This window comes from Anomaloglossus baeobatrachus, chromosome 4 (assembly GCF_048569485.1).
Source record: "Anomaloglossus baeobatrachus isolate aAnoBae1 chromosome 4, aAnoBae1.hap1, whole genome shotgun sequence".
Taxonomy (NCBI): domain Eukaryota; kingdom Metazoa; phylum Chordata; class Amphibia; order Anura; family Aromobatidae; genus Anomaloglossus; species Anomaloglossus baeobatrachus.
This window is the reverse complement of record NC_134356.1, coordinates 368,009,411-368,032,319: the sequence shown is the minus strand read 5'-3', so window position 1 is coordinate 368,032,319 and position 22,909 is coordinate 368,009,411. Positions and strand designations below refer to the sequence as shown.

The following is a 22,909-nucleotide window of genomic DNA, read 5'->3' as shown; positions in this document are numbered from 1 at the left end:
AAAAAGATCACAGCATGTAATGTTATATTTTTACAAATATTTTATAATGTTTTCATGGGACAACACTGAAGATCTTAAGGCCCTGTCACACACACAGATAAATCTTTGGCAGATCTGTGGTTGCAGTGAAATCATGGACATATTGTTCCATTTGTACACAGCCACAAACCTGGCACTGATTGTCCACAATTTCACTGCAACCACAGATCTGCCACAGATTTATCTGTGTGTGTGACAGGGCCTTTAGACCAAGCCTCGCCATGGTCGAACAAAGAAGTTGTTGAGTGCACATGCTCAGCGTCATATCCAGAGGTTGTCTTTTCAAAAAAGACGTTCGAGTGCCGCCAGCCTTGCTGCAGAGGTTAAAGGGTTGTAGGGTTCAGTCTGTCAGTGCTTAGACCAAATTCCACACATTGTATGAAATTGGTCTACATGGCTGTTGTCCCAGATGGATGCCTCTTCTAAAGATGATGCATAAGTAAGCCCATAAACACTTTGCTGAAAACAAGCAGACTAAGGACTTTGATTAATGGAACCATGTACTGTGGTCTGATGAGACGAAGATAAATTTATTTGGTTCAGATGGTGTCAAGCGCGTGTGGTGGCAACCAAGTGAGGAGTGCAAAGAAAAGTGTATCTTGCCTACAGTCAAGCATGGTGGTGGGAGTGCCATGGTTTGGGGCTGCACGAATGCTGCTGTCTGTGGGGAGCTACAGTTCATTGAGGGAACCATGAATGTCAACATGTACTGTGACATACTGAAGTAGAGCATGATCCCCTCCCAACATTATCCACAACTCCCAAATAAAACCCAGCTAAACAATGCTGCAAAACCACAGCAAAAGATGCCAAAAAGATACAGCAATGCCTGTGTTTTCAATGCAGGATTTTTTACTGAGAAGAGACCAGGTTTTGGCAGCAGGAAGGAATTGTGCAGGAAAAAAAAAAAAAAAACCCTCACGCGTGTTAACATAGCCTTACTATCATCTCCCACTGTATGTCAGTGACCTCATGGAGCGATACAAAAGCTTGTCATCTTGTTATCATCCCCTTAGTACTCACAGAACACATGTTGGTTTAGTGTTCCATTTAACAGAGAAAGATGTATTTTTCCTGTTCACTAAAGGCATGAGAAGATGAGCATTTCCACATGTAATCATACTCTGAGCTATTTGTCTACATCATTATCATATTGACATCTAGATCCAAGAGATCTTTGGTCTATTGAGCTCTGATGGATAAGTGCATGTAGATGTCATTGGTATGTATGAACTTTACATAATGTGAACTTTTATTTAACCCCTTCACCCCCGGCCACTAAAACACCCTAATGACCGGGCCATTTTTTGCAATTCTGACCAGTGTCACTTTGACAGGTTATAACTCTGGAACGCTTCAACGGATCCCAGCGATTCTGACATTGTTTTTTCGTGACATATTGTACTTCATGATAGTGGTAAATTTAGGCCGATATTTTTTGCGTTTATTTGTGAAAATTTTGGAAATTTTGCAATTTTTAAACTTTGAAATTTTATGCCTATAAATCTGGGAGATATGTCACACAAAATAGTTACTAAATAACATTTCCCACTTGTCTACTTTACATCAGCGCAATTTTCGAAACAAAATTTTTTTTCGTTAGGAAGTTAGAAGGGGTCAAAGTTCATCAGCAATTTCTCATTTTTCCAACAAAATTTACAAAACCATTTTTTTTTTAGGGACCACATCGCATTTGAGGTGACTTTGAGAGGCCTAGGTGACAGAAAATAGCCCAAAGTGACCCCATTCTAAAAACTGCACCCCTCACACTGCTCAAAACCAAATCTAAGAAGTCTATTAACCCTTTAAATACTTCACAGGAACCAAAGCCATGTGGAAGGAAAAAATTAAAAATTTTACTTTTTTACACGAAAATGTTAATTTAGCCATAAAAATTTACATTTTCACAAGGGAGAAAGAAGGGAATTTTGTTTACTTACCGTAAATTCCTTTTCTTCTAGCTCTAATTGGGAGACCCAGACAATTGGGTGTATAGGCTATGCCTCCGGAGGCCGCACAAAGTATTACACTTAAAAGTGTTAAGCCCCTCCCCTTCTGCCTATACACCCCCCGTGCTCCCACGGGCTCCTCAGTTTTGGTGCAAAAGCAAGAAGGAGGAAAAGATTATAAACTGGTGTAAAGTAGATTCAATCCGAAGGAATATCGGAGAACTGAAACCAAACAACATGAACAACATGTGTACACAAAAAAACAGGGGCGGGTGCTGGGTCTCCCAATTAGAGCTAGAAGAAAAGGAATTTACGGTAAGTAAACAAAATTCCCTTCTTCTTTGTCGCTCTATTGGGAGACCCAGACAATTGGGATGTCCAAAAGCAATCCCTGGGTGGGTAAAATAATACCTCGTAATAGAGCCGTAAAACGGCCTCTTCCTACAGGTGGGCAACCGCCGCCTGAAGGACTCGTCTACCTAGGCTGGCATCCGCCGAAGCATAGGTATGCACCTGATAGTGTTTCGTGAAAGTGTGCAGGCTCGACCAGGTAGCCGCCTGACACACCTGCTGACCCGTAGCCTGGTGCCTCAAAGCCCAGGACGCGCCCCCGGCTCTGGTAGAATGGGCCTAGAGCCCTGAGGGAACCGGCAGCCCGGTAAGCTTCGAGAATTGGTTCCTTGATCCACCGGGTCAGGGTTGATTTGGAAGCCTGTGACCCTTTACGCTGGCCAGCGACAAGGACAAAGAGTGCATCCGAGCGGCGCAGGGGCGCCGTACGAGAAATGTAGAGCCTGAGTGCTCTCACCAGATCGAACCAGTGCAAATCCTTTTCACATTGGTGAACTGGATGATGACAAAAAGAGGGTAAGGAGATATCCTGATTGAGATGAAAGGGGGGTACCACCCTTGGGAGAAATTCCAGAACCGGACGCAGAACCACCTTGTCCTGGTGAACACCAGGAAAGGGGCTTTGCACGACAACATTGCTAGCTCAGACACTCTCCGAAGTGAAGTGACTGCTACTAGGAAAATCACTTTCTGCGAAAGGCGTGAGAAAGAAATATCCCTTATTGGATCGAATGGTGGTTGCTGAAGAACCATCAGCACCCCGTTCAGATCCCAGGGTTCTAACGGCCGCTTGTAAGGATGAACGATGTGACAACCCCCTGCAGGAACGTGCATACCTGTGGAAGTCTGGCTAGGCGCTACTGGAAAAAACACAGAGAGCGCTGAGACTTGTCCCTTAAGGGAGCCGAGCGACAAACCCTTTTCCAGTCCAGATTGAAGGAAGGACAGAAAAATGGGCAAGGCAAAAGGCCAGGGAGAAAAACCCCGAGCAGAGCACCACGACAGGAAATTTTTCCACGTCCTGTGGTAGATCTTGGCGGACGTTGGTTTCCTAGCCTGTCTCATAGTGGCAATGACCTCTTGAGATAATCCTGAAGACGCTAGATCTAGGACTCAATGGCCACAGTGTCAGGTTGAGGGCCGCAGAATTCAAATGGAAAAACGGCCCTTGAGACAGCAAGTCTGGTCGGACTGGTAGTGCCCACGTTTGGCCTACCGTGAGATGCCACAGATCCGGGTACCACGACCTCCTCGGCCAGTCTGGAGTGACGAGGATGGCGCGGCGGCAGTCGGCCCTGATCGTGCGTAACACTCTGGGCAACAGTGCCAGCGGAGGAAACACATAAGGGAGTTGAAACTGCGACCAATTCCGAACTAAGGCGTCTGCCGCCATAGCTCTGTGATCGTGAGAGCGTGCCATGAATGCCATGACCTTGTTGTTGTGCCGGGACGCCATTAGGTCGACGTCCGGCCTCCCTCAGCGGCAACAGATCTCCTGAAACACGCCCGGGTGAAGAGACCATTCCCCTGCGTCCATGCCCTGGCGACTGAGAAAGTCTGCTTCCCAGTTTTCGACGCCCGGGATGTGAACTGCGGAGATGGTGGAGGCCGTGGCTTCCACCCACATCAAAATCCGCCGGACTTCCTGGAAGGCTTGCCGACTGCGTGTTCCGCCTTGGTGGTTGATGTAAGCCACCACTGTGGAGTTGTCCGACTGAATTCGGATCTGCTTGCCTTCCAGCCACTGCTGGAACACTTTTTAGGGCAAGATACACTGCCCTGATCTTCAGAACATTGATCTGAAGCGAGGACTCTTGCTGAGTCCACGTACCCTGAGCCCTGTGGTGGAGAAAGACTGCTCCCCACCCTGACAGACTCGCGTCCGTCGTGACCACCTCCCAGGATGGGGGTAGGAAGGATTTCCCATGCGATAATGAAGTAGGAAGAAAGCCACCCCCTAAGGGAAGCTTTGGTTGCCTGAGAGAGGGAGACGTTCCTGTCGAGGGACGTCGGTTTCCTGTCCTATTTGCGTAGGATGTCCCAATGAAGAGGACGCAGGTGAAACTGCGCGAAAGGAACTGCCTCCATTGCTGCCACCATCTTCCCCACGAAGTGCATGAGGCCCTTCAAGGGGTGTGCTTGACCTTGAAGGAGAGATTGCACCCCTTTCTGTAGTGAACGCTTGTTGATCAGCGGAAGCTTCACTATCGCCGATAGGGTATGAAACTCCATGCCAAGATAAGTCAGCGATTGGGCTGGTGTCAGATTTGACTTTGGAAAATTGATGATCCACCCGAAACTCTGGAGAGCCCCCAGAGAAGCGTCGGGGCTGTGTTGGCATGCCTCTTGAGAGGGTGCCTTGATCAGCAGATCGTCCAAGTAAGGGATCACCGAGTGACCCTGAGAGTGGAGGACCGCAACTACTGTAGCCCTGACCTTGGTGAAAACCCGTGGGGCTGTAGCCAGGCCGAACTGCAGTGCCACGAACTGCAGGTGTTCGTCTCCTATGGTGAAGCGCAGGAAGCGTTGGTGCTCTGGAGCCACCGGTACGTGGAGAAAAGCATCTTTGATATCGATCGATGCAAGGAAATCTTCTGGGGACATTGAGTCGATGACGGAGCGGAGGGTTTCCATCCGGAACCGTCTGGTCTATACGTGTTTGTTGAGCAGTTACGGGTCCAGGACAGGACGGAAAGACCCGTCCTTCTTTGTAACCACAAACAGGTTGGAGAAAAACCCGTGACCCTGTTGCTGAAGAGGAACAGGGACCACCACTCCTTCTGCCCTCAGGGTGCCCAGCGCCTGCAGAAGAGCCTCGGCTCGCTCGGGAGGCGGGGATAACCTGAAGAATCGAGTCGGGGGACGAGAGGCGAACTCTAACTTGTAACCGTGAGACAGAATGTCTCTCGCCCAACGGTCTTTTACCCTTGGCAGCCAGGAGTCGCAAAGGCGGGAAAGCCTGCCACCAACCGAGGATGCGGATTGAGGAGACCGAAAGCCATCAAGAAGCCGCTTTGGTAGCGGCACCTCCGGTGGTCTTTTTGACTTAGACCGCCATGAATCGGAGAGCCCTTGATCTATTCAGAGGCCTTTTGGACGAGGAGAATTGGGACCTGCCCGCGCCCCGAAAGAACCGAAACCTCGACTGCCCCATCCTCTGTTGGGGTATGTTCGGTTTGGGCTGGGGTAAAGATGTATCCTTTCCCTTGTATTGTTTGATGATTTCATCCAAACGTTCGCCAAACAGTCGGTCGCCAGAAATTGGCAAACTGGTTAAACGCTTTTTTGGAAGCAGAATCTGCCTTCCAGTTCCGTAGCCACAAGGCCCTGCAGAGTACCACTGAATTGGCGGAAGCAACCGCCATACGGCTCGCAGAGTCCAGGACAGCATTAATAGCGTAAGACGCAAATGCCGACGTCTGTGTGGCTGCGTCAATTTGCGCTTGACCTGCTGAGATAGCTTGTAGCACCCATACGGCTGCAAATGCTGGTGTAAAAGAAGCGCTGATAGCTTCATAGATGGATTTCAACCAGAGCTCCATCTGCCTGTGAGTGGCATCTTTGATTGATAGACGCTATAAGATCGTTCACTATGGCGTCCCCGTCAGGCGTATCAAGATTGAGAGCGGCGTCAGGATCAGAATCCTGATCAGCTGTCTCCGCTTCATCATCCAGGGATTCCCCCCGCTGAGACCCTGACCAATATGAAGATGTCGAGGGAATTTCCCAGCGAGCTCGCTTAGACGGTCAGGGGCTGGGGTCTGTATCAGAGACCTCACTCTGGGATCTATGAGACACCCCGGGGAGACCTCTGGTCCAACTGAGGTGGGCCAGGGAGCAATGATTCAACAGTGCCCCTGTGCTGAGATACCGGTCTGGATTGCTCAGTGGATCCTGCCGGCAGAGGGGTCGTACATGCGGCGCAGGCAGCATAGTAAGCCTGTGGTTTGGCGCTCCTGCCTTTTATGGGCGCCATGCTGTTGACTTCCCTGAGCAACACAATATATATACAGAATCAACTGTGCACCATACAGTGTAAAGCATATCTTATAAACATATGATTTAAAATTACACTCCTGCACAAATGTGGCTAGCACCACAGATGCTGCATACCCCCCGCATAAAGCGGTTGTGAGGCCACCAGGGTCCCTGCCTGGGTCTGTCAGAATTTGTCCCCCTCTGCAGCATTCAAGGAGCTGACAGGAATGGCTGCCGGCTTCTGAGGAGAGGACAGTGAGGGGGGTGGAGTATGCAAAGCATGCTCCAGCCCTCAGTGCTGCTCATCCTGTGCAGCGTCCCGCCCTTCCCCTGCTTGTCAGGGCTGTGGGCGGGAGGAAGAAAGACTAGGCCGCAAAAGCCGGGGACTCGAGTAATAAACGCGGCCGCCGTAAAAGCGCGGCCGCGCGGAAGTCCCCGGCGCACTACAAGTCCCAGCCGCGCCTCAGTGTCAAAACATGGCGGCGGCGGTCAGCGCGGTAGTCTCCCTACATAAACACACTCAGCGATGCTGAGTGTGTAATGGCACGGCTGCCGGCGTCCTGAGAGAGGAGGAAGCCGTGGGCGTGACCCTTAGAAAGTGCGGGAACTGGTGCCTCACAGTGCAGTGAGGGGAGTGGAGTATGCAAAGCATGCTCCAGCCCTCACTGCAGCTCGTCTGTAAAGCGTCCCGCCCTTCCCCTGCCTGTCAGGGCTGTGGGCGGGAGGAGGAAACACTAGGCCGTACAAGCCGGGGACTCAAGTAATGAGCGCGGCTGCCATAAAAGCGCGGCCGCGCGGAAGTCCCCGGCGCACTACAAGTCCCAGCCGCGCCTCAGTGTTAAAAACATGGCGGCGGCGGTAGTACGGTAGTCCCCCTACATAAACACACTCAGCGACGCTGAGTGTGTAATGGCACATTAACCCGGTCAGCGCCGCGGTCCCCGGTGCACTAGCACACCCAGCAATGCTGGAGTGTTGCTGTGCGCGGTCCCCACAGGGACACAGAGTACCTTCAAGTAGCAGGGCCATGTCCCTGAACGATACCCGGCTCCTATCCAGCAGGCTCCACAGGAGTTGTGGATGAAGCGCGGTCTCAGTGCCTGGAGACCGGTAAGATCCCACTTCACCCAGAGCCCTGAGGGGGATGGGGAAGGAAAACAGCATGTGGGCTCCAGCCTCCGTACCCGCAATGGATACCTCAACCTTAACAACACCGCCGACAAGAGTGGGGTGAGAAGGGAGCATGCTGGGGGCCCTATATGGGCCCACTTTTCTTCCATCCGACATGGTCAGCAGCTGCTGCTGACCCATCTATGGAGCTGTGCGTGCGTGTCTGCCTCCTTCGCACAAAGCAAAAAACTGAGGAGCCCGTGGGAGCACGGGGGGTGTATAGGCAGAAGGGGAGGGGCTTAACACTTTTAAGTGTAATACTTTGTGCGGCCTCCGGAGGCATAGCCTATACACCCAATTGTCTGGGTCTCCCAATAGAGCGACAAAGAAAGAGAAAGTGCACCATACAATTTATTGTGCAATTTCTCCTGAGTACGCTGATACCCCATGTGTGGTAAAAATCAATTGTTTGGGCGCACGGCAGAGCTCGGAAGGTAAGGAGCGCCATTCGAATTTTTGAAAGCAAAATTAGCTGGACTCATTATTGGACGCCATGTCGGGTTTGGAGACCCGTTGAGGTGCCTAAACAATGAAGCTCCCCCACAAGTGACCCCATTTTGGAAACTAGACCCCTCATGGAATTTATCTAGATGTTTAGTGAGCACTTTGAACCCCTGGGGGCTTCACAGAAGTTTATTACGTTGTGCCGAGAAAATATTTTTTTTTTTTTACCACAAAATTGTTACTTCAACCAGGTAGCTTTTTTGTTCACAAGGGTATTAGGAAAAAACACACCAAAAAACGTATTGTGCAATTTCTCCTGAGTACGCCGATATCTCATATGTGGTGGAAATCAATTGTTTGGGCGCACAGCAGGGCTCAGAAGGCAAGGAGGGCCATTTGACTTTTCGAACGCAAAATTGTCTGGAATCGTTAGCGGATGCCATGTTGCGTTTGGAGACCCCCTGAGGTGCCTAAACAGTGGAAACCCCCCACATGTGACCCCATTTTGGAAACTAGACCCCTCATGGAATTTATCTAGATGTTTAGTGAGCACCTTTTATCCCCCAGGTGCTTCACATTAGATTGGAACATTGAGCCGGGAAAGTAAAAAAATCATATTTTCTCCACAAAAATGTTCTTTGAGTTAAAATTTTTTAATTTTCCCAAGTATATCAGGAAAAATTGCCCCGTAAAATTTGTTGTGCAATTTCTCCTGAGTATGCATATACCCCATATGTGGTGGAAAACTACTGTTTAGGCGCATGGCAGGGCTCAGACGGGAAGAAGTGACATTTTGGAGTGCAGATTTTGATGGACTGATCTGCGGGTGTCAAATCGCATTTGGAGAGCCCCTGATGTGCCTAAACAGTGGAAACCCCCCACATGTGACCCCAATTTGGAAACTAGACCCCTCATGGAATTTATCTAGATGTTTAGTGAGCACCTTTATCCCCCAGGTGCTTTACATTAGATTGGAACATTGAGCCGAGAAAATAAAAAAAATCATATTTTCTCCACAAAAATGTTCTTTGAGCTAAAAAATTTTAATTTTCCCAAGTATATCAGGAAAAATTGCCCCGTAAAATTTGTTGTGCAATTTCTCCTGAGTACGCAGATACCCCATATGTGGTGGAAAACTACTGTTTAGGCGCATGGCAGGGCTCAGACGGGAAGAAGTGACATTTTAGAGTGCAGATTTTGATGGACTGATCTGCGGGTGTCAAGTCGCATTTGGAGAGCCCCTGATGTGCCTAACTAGTGGAAACCCCACACATGTGACTCCAATTTGGAAACTAGAACCCCCAAGGAACCTATGTAGATATGTGCTGAGCACTTTGAACCCCCATGTCCCCCATATTGATCCAGAGGAAGGCAAAAAACCCATGCATCAAAAACTCCACATTAGGGGAAAAATTCCTTCCCGACTCCTCATAAGGCAATCAGACTAGTTCCCTGGATCAATGCCCCATCCCAAAATTAGTGTTGCGTCTTGAAGATGAAAGTATGTGTTTTTATTACGGGAGTGAACGTCAGGTTGGCATGTGTTGGAGATAATGTCAAGTTGGCATGGGAGTGCTTTTTTTTTTTTTTAATTTTTTTTTTTTGGCTGTGTGTGTTATGTGAGCTGAGGGAAATAAGTCAGAATGGTATGTGTGAGTGCCGTTTTTTTTTTTTTGTGTGTATGTTGTGTGAGTTGTGGGGAGTATGTCAGGTTGACATGTATGTGTGGTAGATTCTGAAACAGTCCTGGATGCAGAGTCCAGGTGTGTCGGGGCAGGTGTCGCATTGCCATGTTGTGTCCTTTCTAATCCCGTTCCTGTGGCACACTCTACACCTTCTCTGTGTCCTACCTTTTCTGGCTGCTTGCGGGACCTTGCCTGGGAAATGTTGCCCTCGTACAAAACGAGAACCTTCAGTTCCAGAGGTACTGGGGGCCGCTGCCTCCTGATCTCCAAACATCAGGGCCTTGACCACTACCTCCTGGAAGTGAAGGAAGGTGTTGGTGTTGCCTGCACATCGTGATAGCACGAACGCGTTGTACAGTGCCATCTGTACGAGGTGCACAGCCATATTCTTGTACCACACCTTAGCCTTTCGTGCTGCACTGTAGGGCTGGAGGACTTGATCAGAAATATCAACTCCCCCCATGTACCGGTTGTACCCCATGGCACAGTTAGGTTTCTGGGCCTGTGAAAGAGAACCCCGAACTGTGGTGGTGGTGGTGCCAGGATCATTGATTGTGGTCAAGAAAAAGACGTCCCTCTTGTCTCTGAACTTGACCACAAGCATGTTGTCGCTACACTGGGCTCTGCTCTCGCCCTTTCGGAGCAGCTGACCAGTTAGCGACGTAGGGAGACCCCTCTGGTTTCTGCGCACAGTACCGCACGCTGCAGTAGCTCTGGCAGAGAGGGATCTGAATAGTGGGATGCTTGTATAAAAGTTATCAACATACAAGTGATAACCTTATCCAGCAGTGGGTGCACCAAATCCCACACTATTTTCCCACTCACCCCCAGAGAAGGTGGGCATTCTGGGGGTTTGATCTGGGTGTGTTTTCCCTCATAAACTCTAAACCTGTGAGTATACCCTGAGGTACTCTCGCAGAGTTTATAGAGTTTGATTCCATACCTGGCCCTCTTGTTGGGCAGGTACTGACGAATCCCAGCCTTCCCTTGAAGTGGATGAGGGTTTCATCCACGCAGATTTCCCTTTCGGGAATGTACACTTCAGCAAACTTGTTGCTGAAGTGATCGATGACCGGACGAATTTTGAAAAGTCTTTCAAAATTCGGGTCATCTCGGGGAAGACACTCCGAATTGTCCCTGAAATGAAGAAATTTATGGATTGACTCGAAACGGTGACGGATCATTACCATGCGAAATACTGGAGTGTTATATAAAATATCTACACTCCAGTATTGGCGGATTTCAGGCTTCTTCACCAACCCCATATGAAGAACCAGACCCCAGAACTTCATCATTTCAACTGCGTCAATGGGAGACCAGTCAGAAAATGAGGAAGCAGCGTTTTGAGCCAAAAAACGTTCGGCGTACAAATTGGTTTGCACCCACCATGAGACTTATGAACTGCTCAGTGAAAAAGACTTTGAAAAAATCTAGTTCACTGAGGTTGGCAGTCTCAAACTGGATTCCTGATTGGGGGGATGAAATCCGGAATCCGTGGTGCAAAGTTTGCAGGGGCCGGGGGACCAGAGGGGATCACTAGTGCTAGGCTGGGGGGCACTAGCACTAGTGCTGGTTTGGGGGGCAGTAGCACTAGTGCTGGATTGGGGGGCAGTAGCACTAGTGCTGGATTGGGGGGCAGTAGCACTAGTGCTGGTTTGGGGGGGCAGTAGAACTAGTGCTGGATTGGGGACAGTAGCACTAGTGCTGGATTGGGGGTCACTCACTCTTGGCTGATGTCCACTTCTTCTTCTGCGGCTTCTTCGTACTTCTTCTTCTTCACTGAAGGAGGAGGAAGAGGAGTCAGAGTGGGAGGAGTACAAGAATGTGGGGTCTTCTCCCTCACTCTCGGTTTCGGAAGCAATATGGGCATATGCCTCCTGGGCTGAAAAAAGTTGTAGTCGGGATGAGCGGCGCAAGTGGGAAATTGTGTAGGGTGTGCTGGGGCGTGGAAAAAAAACAAAAAAAACTAACAAACTAAACTTTATTAGTGTGTGTGTGTAAATAACTAGATTTAAAATTTGGAATCATAAAAAAGAAACATACTAAAAAGGCGTCCGTAAAAGAAAAAAAAAAAAATCCTGCGCTAAACTGAGCTGGGACGCAGATCCGTGATATGCATCATGGATCTGCGCTCGGCGGATAAGATGCAAAAAGCAATCACTGATACGGGAAAAAAAAAAAATTCTGCGCTAAACTGAGCTCGGACGCAGATCCGTGATATGCATCATGGATCTGCGCTCGGCGGCTGCAGGACGCACAGACAGATGAAGTACAAAAAAAAGCAACAAGGGATAAAAAAAAAAAAAAAATTATACTCACAGGACCAGCAGGAATATCAGTCACCAGACTGCAGAAGGTACAGAAGGCAGCTAGGACCCAGGAAGGACGCAGTTGAGTCTGGATGATGAAGACATCAGACACCCAGGCAGGAGGATCCAGCAGCAGCGCCAGCAGCAGGTAAGGGGACGACAGGGGGGGACAGGAGAGTCCGAGGGGGGGACAGGAGAAGCCGAGGGGGGGGTGGCACAGAGCGATCAGAGTGGGGGGAAACGGCAGATCAGGCAGCGGCGGCTGCAAAGATCAGGCAGCGGAAGGGTGGCGACGGCAGCAGAGATGGGGGGAAGCAGAGATCTGGGGGGGCAACAGAGATTGGGGGGGGGGCAACAGAGATCGGGGGGGGGCAACAGACATCGGGGGGGCAACAGAGATCACGCGGCGGCTGAGCTAAGGTCGTGGACCGGGAAAGGTGGCGACGGAAGCAGAGAGATCGGGAGGGGGCAGCAGAGATCGGGAGGGGGCAGCAGAGATCGGGGGACAGCACAGATCACTGGGGAGCAGCACAGATCACTGGGGAGCAGCACAGATCACGCCGCAGCTCAGGTCGTGCACCGGCGAACGGTGGCGACGGCAGCAGAGATCAGGGGTGGGGAGGCGGGGGGGGATTGCAGCAGAGATCAGGGGGGGGTAAGGGGGCAGTAGAGATCAGGGAGGGCAGCAGAGGTCGGGCACCTGCAAAGACAGCGGCGGGCAGCAGAGATGAAGCGGGCGGCGGCAGCAGAGATCAGGCGGTTGGAAAGCGAAAGCAGCAGCAGGCAGCGTGGCACTACAACTCCCAGCGGAATGCACAGCGCAGAATGGCTGGGGAGGAGGGGTCTCCAGGCTAAAACAAGCCTTGGGAGAGCGGTCACCACCAGGTCAGACAGCCCCCTTTGCACGCTGATTGGAGCGATTGCATGTCATAGCACGATCGCTCCACTCAGTGCTGCGGGGGGACACCGTGTCTGCTTGCTTCCAGCCAATGATCGGAGCTGCTGCAGCCCCTGTCCTAGCTGGATTTTACGGGATCACACCATTTTTGGCATTTTTTTTTGCCGAAAACAGTGTGATCAATGTGATTGGCGGTTCCGATTTGAACAGCCAATCACATCGATCGCCTATGGGGGGTGGCCATGCCACCCCCCTGGGGTCAAGCAAAGGTCCCCTGCTGTAAAAAACAGCAGGGGACATCATTTGAAAGCCGTTGCTATGGCCACGGCAATCAAATGAAGTTTAGGCAGTAAAATTACGTCCCTGGTCGTTAAGTCACGTTAAAATAGGACGTAATTTTACTGCCCGCGGTCGTGAAGGGGTTAAACGGACATGTTGTATAATTCAGACTCTACTTAGGTCAGTCCTTAGGTCCCCCAAAGTACCGTATTTTTTTTACATAACTTTACAATTTGATGAAAATTTACGTTGAGAAGTAGATGAATGTAACGTGCAGGGTGTCATTTTCATAATGTTACAGGTGTGTACATAAAAATATATACATATTGCGTATAATATGTATTTTATGAATTTGTTAAATGTAGGTATACTGTCAAGGCAGCGTGGAGGTCAATATCGTTGCCTCAATTATCGAACATGAAATTAAGTCATATAATTTAACAATTCATAGAAAAGGTTTCTGGAGCATAAATTAATTTAGGAATACTGAGCCTTCTGCTATCCATTTGATAAGAATAAATGTGTAAACGTTTAGATACTATATAATAAAGTTAGGATTGTTACTAACAGAAGGATCTGGGTAAACTTAAAGATCATAAATTAAATAACAGCCTTTCAAGTCTATCAGCTGCTTCTTAGGTCAGCAGGACATTGTGCATTAAAAGAGCCATGGACTCACCTGGGTTCGCTCTTTTTCACCATTGGGAGGAGGGGTAACAATACTAAAGGGAAGATAACTAACCCACCCAGACTTATACATGTGATACTTCTGGCAGACAAGAGAGCGATACTTAAAAAATGGTCGGAGTCTAGGGTCCCGACGATTGAAGAGATCTTGGGTCAGCTCATGCATCTTCTTGAAATAGAAGGATTGGATGCAGAAAGGAGGGCGGATAGAATACGACAGCACTTTAACAAATGGAAGAAATTCATACTGGCCTATTGTACTCGGGATGAGATAGTCAGGATTATGTCACCTTTCAAGGACACAGTCTGGTATCATACCGAAAAAATCGAAGGATACATTGGATGGCTTGGAGGTGGGGGAGGAAAGGCCGAAAGGTGATTAAAAGGAACCAAGGTGGGCGAGGAGGAAATAACCAATTTTGAGTGGGACTTCTTTATTCTATGTCATTACCATGTTCACAAGGGTTAAACGGGGGGAATGATAAGTATGATGTGTTTAGGGGTCGCTGCTTTCCTTTGCTTTATCTTGCCATGTTACGGTTATTGATTTTAAAAACTGGTATGGAACTTGTGATGATCAAACAGGACAATGTAATGTTTTTGAATTGAATTTACAATGCTGAATTCGCTTATGCCAGTGTTATATGTTATTGAAAAATTTGACCACTACCTCAGGGCTGGAAGAGATCAATTGGCATCAAGATCCTGATCGGAACTTTCTGGTGGATAGAAGGTCCTGTTTCATCCTGTGGCCCTATGATGACGAGATGGGTCGCTTTCTTATGGAGCCGAAAGCAATGACATGCTGATAATAAGCCTATGTTTTAAGCTGTTTTAGACCTATATTGATTTTTTTTTATTTTCTATGAAGGGGTCCCCCGCCTCCCATCGCCCGTAGCCCAAGGAGACGGTGACATGGTGGGCTGCGCGAGAAGGGGGGGGTAGAATACTTTGTTGTCTGTACCATGGTCTCTATTTGTTAATTGATGTTACCATCCTGACCCCCTCCCCCGCTGACTCTCTGTCATGTCCCCACCGGAGTCCGCTCCTGTGACTTCTGCTCCGATTGCCAGCCGACGCCGTGTTCCTACCATGGATACTGCTGGTGATGGGAGAGGAGTCTGTGCCCGTGGTTCTGCTGAGCACAGGTTCCGCTCATCCACAAGGCTGAGTTTCCCTGGAACCTGCAGTACCACTGGCTGACTGTAGGTGGCGCGTGTCTTCCAGCTGAAGTTGCCATCATTCACCTGCAGCTTTTGGGAAGACCCACACCCTTCTTATTCCCCCTCCTGTCATGTGACCACTGCCAGCGATAGTTTGTATTCCTGGTTCCTGTGCTGTTTGTATTTTGATTCCTGTGCGCTGACCTTGCTTGTGTTTTGACTACCCTTCTGCCTGTCGTTTATGTACCTCGCTGCCCGATCCGGATTTTGACCTCTGCTTAGTTTGCTGATTACGTCCTTGCCTGCTGATTCTGTTCCTCCTTCTGCAATTCCTGGTTTGACCCTGCCTGACGACTACTCTCCGAACTGCAGCCCTCCACAGGTAGTGATCTCCAGGGCCCTGTGTAATTCCAAATCCCTGTATAGGGGTTCTAGGGGTCATGCTTGGTGAGTGGCTTCTCTCTAGCCTGTCCATTATAGCTCGTATGAGTCTGTGGATCCAGGCAGGCGTTACACTCTCCTTCTACATATAGCCTTTCTATTCCCCCCTCTTCTTCCCCTTACCAGCCCCTTTTTTTATTTCTCCCACTTTTCCCTGCCTGCCCCCACCTTTCTTTATCCCTCCCGCTTCCTCCTCCTTTATTCCCGGGTGCACGGAAGCCTTCACAAGATTTACTATGGGCGGACTGATGCTGGATGCCCGCCGATGCACTTGTTTAGTCAACCCCCCTTTAGGGTGTGTTCTTGTAACACGGTTATACAGATTTTTCCGTCTTGTTCTTCCCGACCCTGAAGTAGAAGTCAGGGTAGTTTCTAGAGAGGCTCTTGTTAGGAAGTGCCACCTTACTATATCCCTTGAGTTGCTTTTTTTTTTTTTCTTGCTTTCTCTCTCTCCTAATATCTACCTTATCGTCGTCCCTTCTCTCTCCTCTTCCTGATCCCCTTGTCCCCTCCCTGACTAGGTATGGCGGCTGTTACTCTGTCTTCCTTCAATGTCAGTGGATTCAAAACCCCAGAAAAAAGATCTCAAATCCTATATCAAATGTATAAGAAACTGGTACAAATATTGTTACTCCATGAAACCCATTTTAAGGCAGATCACATTCCCCTACTCAAAAAGAAATATTATACTAATTGGTACCATAGTCCCAATGCCGAGTCAAGATCGAGGGGAGTGAGCATTGCTCTCCACAAATCCCTTCCAGTCACTGTTCTCAATCATCCATTGGATGTGAATGGGCGCTTATTTCTTAAGCTTTCCTTGTCCGACAAAGTATTCACAATCGCAAATTTTTATCTCCCTAACCAAAACCAGGTTCGGATCTGCATAAAGTATCTTAGCCTTCTTCATAGCTTCACCGAAGGAACCGTTATTCTGGGCGGAGACATGAATTTCGTGTGGGATTGAGTTGCTGATACTTCCTCGGGTAGGTCCCATTTACCGTCCTCTCAATTGTCCTCATTAAAATTTAAACTCTTGCAATTTCATCTGGTGGACGTATGGAGACTTCTCCACCCTAAAGTTTGGGACTATACATATTATTCGGGAGTGCACAACTCCTATAGCAGAATAGACATGTTTCTGGTCAGCCACCGCCTTGCTCTCTCTCGATCCGATTGCTGCCATAGAGACTGCAATATGTTCAGACCATGCCCCAGACCTTCTGACATTACAGATCCCTGAATCAGTCCCGCGAGAGTGGACTTAGATCCTCAATCCCACCCTCCTCAAGGATCTCACGTGCTTAGCAGCAGTTAAAGGGACTGTATCGTCTAATTTTTTTTATTTTTTTTTTGTAGGCCAAATCAGCAAACAATATTATTATAATTGTGTAACAACAATTTTCTTAATGTAATTCAACTTCTCAATATGTAAAATAAAACTTGTATATAAAAAATACTTATTACCAGTAGGGGGAGCATCTTCCTGTGTACACATCAAAAAGCTATAGTAATCCTTAGTAGAATTAAGATAGCTGCAAATTTGGGCAGTCACTAGATGACATGCATATTCTCCTCCCCTTTTGGGTGTTACACTGCATCCAAAAGGGGAGGTGGCGTATTTCATAGTAATGTGTCGCCATTTTATAGGTGACTGAATATGCATTGTACAGCTCCATTAGTAAGTATATACACACACACGTACTATTCCACATATATACACTGACTGTTACACATACGCTATATACACTGACTGTTCTGAGCCCACACATATATATATATATATATACACTGACTGTTACACATATTATATATATATATATATATATATACACAGATGAAGCAGCTGCGAAATCAAAAGTGAACAATAGAAAAAAAAAAAAAAAAAAGACACTCACCTGTCTGCAGACTCTCAGTGCCATGCCTGCTCCCAGCTCCTCTCCCGGTACTGCCGCTCCGGCTGTGTGCTGGCTCCCAGGCACGTCCGATTGCTGCAGGACCTGGCGGTGGATCACCTGATGCGGTCACCTGACGCATCAGCTGATCGTAAGTCTTGCGGTAACGCCGGCTTTTTAACGCCCGGCCGGCCATCTGCTGATGCCATCAGGAGACTTCATCAGCTGATCACCGGCAGCTCCTGCAGTGATCAGAGAGAGTCAGCATGGACGTGTGTAGGTTTTTTTTTTGTTTGTTTTTTGCACTGATGTATCATCTGATTGTATAAAAGCCGTTTATACAATCAGCTGCTGCGTCATGTGATTCAGGCCCTTGAACCTGACACATCAACTGATCACTTTGCCTTCCAGCAAACCGATCAGATGATATTGGATCCCGATTGGACAGCGTGGGACCCTTGACCCAGGATTACTGCGGAGGGGGGCGCTTTATTTCAATAAAGATGGAGTCACTAATTGTGTTGTGTTTTATTTCTAATAAAAATCTTTTTCTGTGTGTTGTGTTTTTCTTTTTATCTTTACTAGAAATTCATGGTGGCCATGTCTAATATTGGCGTGGCACCATGAATTTCGGGCATAGGGTCAGCTGATAATATACAGCTAGCCCTAACCCCATTATTACCCAGCGAGCCATCCAGCATCAGGGCGGCTGGAAGAGTTGGATACAGCGCCAGAAGATGGCGCTTCTATGAAAGCGCCATTTTCTGGAGCGGCTGCGGACTGCAATTCGCAGCGGTGGTGCCTAGAAAGCTTGGGCACTCTGATTCCAATCCCCAGCTGCCTAGTTGTACATGGCAGCCCGTACCTGCCTGCTGTACCTGGCTAGCATACAAAAATATGGCGAAGCCCACGTCATTTTTTTGGGGGGGGGTGGAGGACTCCTGCATACAGTCCTTGATGGAGGAAGCTGAGCCTTGTAGTTCTGCAGCACAGCACACAGTATCACACAGGAGAGGATTAGATACACGGCCCAGCAGACAGTATCACACAGGATAGGATTAGATACACAGCTCAGCAGACAGTATCACACGAGAGGATTAGATACACAGCTAAGCAGACAGTATCACACAGGAGAGGATTAGATACACGGCTCAGCAGACAGTATCACACAGGAGAGGATTAGATACACAGCCCTGAAAACAGTATCACACAAGAGAGGATTAGATACACAGCTCAGCTGACAGTATCACACAGGAGAGGATTAGATACACAGCTCAGCAGACAGTATCACACAGGAGAGGATTAGATACACAGCTCAGCAGACAGTATCACACAGGATAGGATTAGATACATGGTTCAGCATACAGTATCACACAGGATAGGATTAGATACACAACCCTGCAGACAGTATCACCGGTACACACACAGGCCGACAGGTGGCAGGCGGAAGAGTTGAGCGGGGGGGGGGGGGTGTTTTTGGAGACGACACACACACACCCCCCCCACCCACCGGCGGCGGAGGGCAGAACGGGGGCTGGGGAGAGTGGAGGGGGCTTCATTACAGACGGTAACGGCGGGGGGGGGGGGGGCGGCAGCAGTAGCGGGGTGGGGGAGAGCGGAGGGAGGGGGTGTCATCGGTAACGGGGGGAGGGGAGGCGGCCCAGACTCACATCCTGGCGGTTGACAGGTGTAAAGTGGAGCAAAAAGCATGGCTTAAAGCTCCACAAAAATGGCGCTGAGATCCTCCCTCTGCGTGCGCCTCCTGCCTGCTCCTCTGTCCCCATTCCATGTGCCCATAAGGCACCTCCTCTACCTCCTCACTAGCCTCTTGCTTTTTCCTGACTCTGGCGAACCACGCCTGAAAAGCAAAAACACCCTACCCATGGTACAATCCTCGGACGTTTCATTCATCCGTATTCACCGGTCTCTTACAAAACGCAAGACCTTGACAAAGGCCTAACACAGTCCGAAACGTTGGCTTGGCTTTGCTCTATTGGTAGTGGCATTTTTTTCTTTTTGCTTATAATCCACAAATAAAAAAACTTTTGCATTATCTTTGTATCTGAGTGCTTGGGATTTATTACAGTAAATACAGCACAGATAAACTCAAAATTTTTTGGTAAGCTAATGTCGGACAACTCCTTTAATAATACCTTGTCCCCCTCTTTTTCAATAGCTAATGGAACACAGCAGGGATGTCCTCTTTCCCTCCTATTACATGTTATAGTGAAGGAACATCTTGAAGTAACCATCCGTAAATCACTCGACATTACAGGACCAAGTATAAATGGGAAGCGTGTTAAATTGGCCCTCTATGCAGATGATCTTCTGTTATACCTATCTAACCCAACTGTCACTTTCCCGGCCCAAATAAATTAATTCGAGAGGTTTGGAGGTGTGACCAACTTTAGAGTTAATTTTCTAAGTCGGAGGCACTTAATGTTTCTTAACCCTAAACTTTGGTTGCCTCCCTCCAAAGCTCCTTCCCATTTAAGTGACAGTCAAGGGCTATCAAGTACTTGGGGGTTTGGGTGCCCACTAATCTGGCTGACACCTTCTCTCTTATTTACTGTATTTTTCGGACCATAAGACGCACTTTTTTCCCCCAAATGTTGGGGGAAAGTTGGGGGTGCGTCTTATGGTCTGACTATAGGGCTGCGGGCGGGAATGAGGGTGCTGCGGGTCATCGGGGGCACGAGCAGGCTGTAGCAGCGCCTGCTCGTGACCACGTGGGCCCGCTCATTACATATGCACGCCTATCCTCCCGCCCATTTCTCAGTGCAGAAGCCGGCGCTGACAGGTGGGCGGGAGGACGAGCGGGGACGAGCGGGGACGCGCGCATAGCAAAGAGCCGGCCGCATGATCACCCCTGGCAATTACAGCCTGGAGTGTGCGGCTGTATTCAATGCTCCCCGCGCGTCATCATCAGCGCGGGGTGCAGTGAATCAGTGTACTCACCCGTCCCCGTGTGTGGAGCCTTCCCCCTGCTGCACGCGATGTCTTCCTGTCTGTGCCGGTCAGCTGATCTGTGCTGATCAGCTGATTGGCACAAACAGGAAGACATCGCGATGCAGCAGGGGAACGGCTCCACACACGCAGGTCAGCGGCGCAGAGAGGAAGATGATCGGTGCTGGAGGGAGTGAGGAAAAGGTGAGTATAAACGTTTATTTTTTTCTCTGTGCTATAGGATACAGGCCATATACCAGGATGGTATATGACCATGATGGGGGCATATAGCAGGATGGGAGTATATGAGCAGGCAGGATGGGGGTATATGAACAGGATGGGGGTATATGAGCAGGATGGGGGTATATGAACAGGATGGGAGTATATGAGCAGGATGGGGGTATATGAACAGGATGGGGGTATATGAGCAGGATGGATGGGGTAATATGAGCAGGATGGGGGTATATGAACAGGATGGGAGTATATGAGCAGGATGGGAGTATATGAGCAGGATGGGAGTATATGAGCAGGATGGGAGTATATGAGCAGGATGGGAGTATATGAGCAGGATGGGAGTATATGAGCAGGATGGGAGTATATGAGCAGGATGGGAGTATATGAGCAGGATGGGGGTATATGAGCAGGATGGGGGTATATGAACAGGATGAGAGTATATGAGCAGGATGGATGGGAGAATATGAGCAGGATGGATGGGGGTATACCAATAGGATGGGGGTATATCAATAGGATCGGGGTATATGAACAGGATGGGGTATATGAACAGGATGGGAGTATATGAGCAGGATGCTGGTATATGAGCAGGATGCTGGTATATGAGCAGGATGCTGGTATATGAGCAGGATGCTGGTATATGAGCAGGATGCTGGTATATGAGCAGGATGCGGGTATATGAGCAGGATGCGGGTATATGAGCAGGATGCGGGTATATGAGCAGGATGCGGGTATATGAGCAGGATGCGGGTATACGAGCAGGATGCGGGTATACGAGCAGGATGCGGGTATATGAGCAGGATGGGGGAATATGAGCAGGATGGGGGAATATGAGCAGGATGGGGGGAATATGAGCAGGATGGGGGGAATATGAGCAGGATGGGGGTCTATGAGCAGGATGGGGGTCTATGAGCAGGATGGGGGTTTATAGCAGGATCATATACAAGGCATGAGGATCATTACCAGGATGGGGTACCTTAGTAGAGAATTTGGGGACATTACCCCCATAACAGTGTCAGCAGCAGATCCTCACCTCATATCAGTGTGTCATGACCACATTTTTTGCTTAAAGTTTTATTTTCCCATTTTCCTCCTCTAAAACCAGGGTGCGTCTTATAGTCCGGTGCGTCTTATAGTCCGAAAAATACGGTACTTGACTCTACACCAATGCACTCTTAGACTTAAAGACCTACGATCGGGCCCAACTGTCTTGGTTTGGAAGAATAAACTCCATAAAAATGAACATCCTGCCGCATTTCCTTTACTTTTTCAGACTGCCCCGATAAATGTCCCAAAACAATATTTTAAAGCACTCCAGAAGGCCTTTTATAATTTTGTCTAGGACTCCCGGAGGCCCAGGATTAGATTTGACATCATGTCTAGGCCTAACCTGGAAAGATATTATTTAGCAGTTCTGCTGTCCAGGTTCGTGCACTGGTGTTTTAATGAATCCTCTAAACAATGGGCGTTAGTTGAGCGGTTGGTTTCCCCGTACCCTCTTTCCCCTTTACCCTGTCCTTTCCTGCCTCTCTGTCCCTCTTATACAGATTTCCAGCCTCATACTTAAGCGGGCTTTATATGCTACGATATCATTAATGATTTATCGTCGGGGTCACGTTGTTTGTGACGCACATCCGACGTCATTAACGATATCGCAGTGTGTAAAACCTTAGAGCGATCTGAAACGATCGCAAAAGAGGGCAAAAATCGTTTGTCGCGGAGAGGTCATTCTGAAATAAAAAATCGTTTTCTGCTTTTTAGCGATATTGTTTGTTGTTCCTGCGGCAGCACACATCGCAACGTGTGACACCGCAGGAGCGACAAACATCTCCTTACCTGCCTCCATCGGCAATGTGGAAGGAAGGAGGTGGGCGGGATGTTTACGTCCCGCTCATCTCCGCCCCTCCGCTTCTATTGGACGCCTGCCGTGTGACGTCACTGTGACGCCGCACGACCCGCCCCCTTAGAAAGAAGGGGGTTCACCGGACAGAGCGACGTCGCAGAGCAGGTATGTGCGTGTGACGCTGCCGTAGCGTTAATGTTCGCTGCGGCAGCGATCACCACATATCGGCCGTACAACGGGGGCGGGTGCTATCGCGCTCGACATCGCTAGCCGATGCTAGCGATGTCGCAGCGTGTAAACCCCGCTTTAATCCTTCCTTCTGTTCTAGGACAGGTTGCCCAGGAGAGGAGACTTAATTGCGAGGAATGGTCCAGATTGCCCTATCTTTGATAATCTGGCCTTCCCGCCTGCGATGGGGAGGGAATTGTTCTTGTGCTGGTGCTCTTCAAATCGGGTCGGGCTGGGGCACATGGTGGAGTGTCTCTCTAGATCTTCAGATTTTATGACCTTGCGTGGGACCTGCCCAGGAATACCACTTTTGTGGTGGGAGTATTTCCAACGACAGATTTTTGTCCAAAGCTGACAGATGCTAGGACAGTTA

At 48.9% G+C, this 22,909-nt stretch overlaps 2 protein-coding genes across 2 annotated transcripts in view; one reads left to right on the top strand and one right to left on the bottom strand.

The window, feature by feature from the left end:
* The window catches only part of COG5 (component of oligomeric golgi complex 5), a 664,814-nt gene extending 653,328 nt beyond the window's left edge, over positions 1-11,486 (bottom strand). The window contains exon 1 of the mRNA XM_075343478.1: positions 11,341-11,486. Within this exon, the coding sequence (XP_075199593.1) occupies positions 11,341-11,486 (146 nt within the window). The remainder of the gene's footprint in view (positions 1-11,340) is intronic.
* Positions 11,487-11,519: 33 nt separating this feature from the next.
* DUS4L (dihydrouridine synthase 4 like) overlaps positions 11,520-22,909 on the top strand; it is a 43,394-nt gene continuing 32,004 nt past the window's right edge. The window contains exon 1 of the mRNA XM_075343477.1: positions 11,520-11,532. Within this exon, the coding sequence (XP_075199592.1) occupies positions 11,520-11,532 (13 nt within the window). The remainder of the gene's footprint in view (positions 11,533-22,909) is intronic.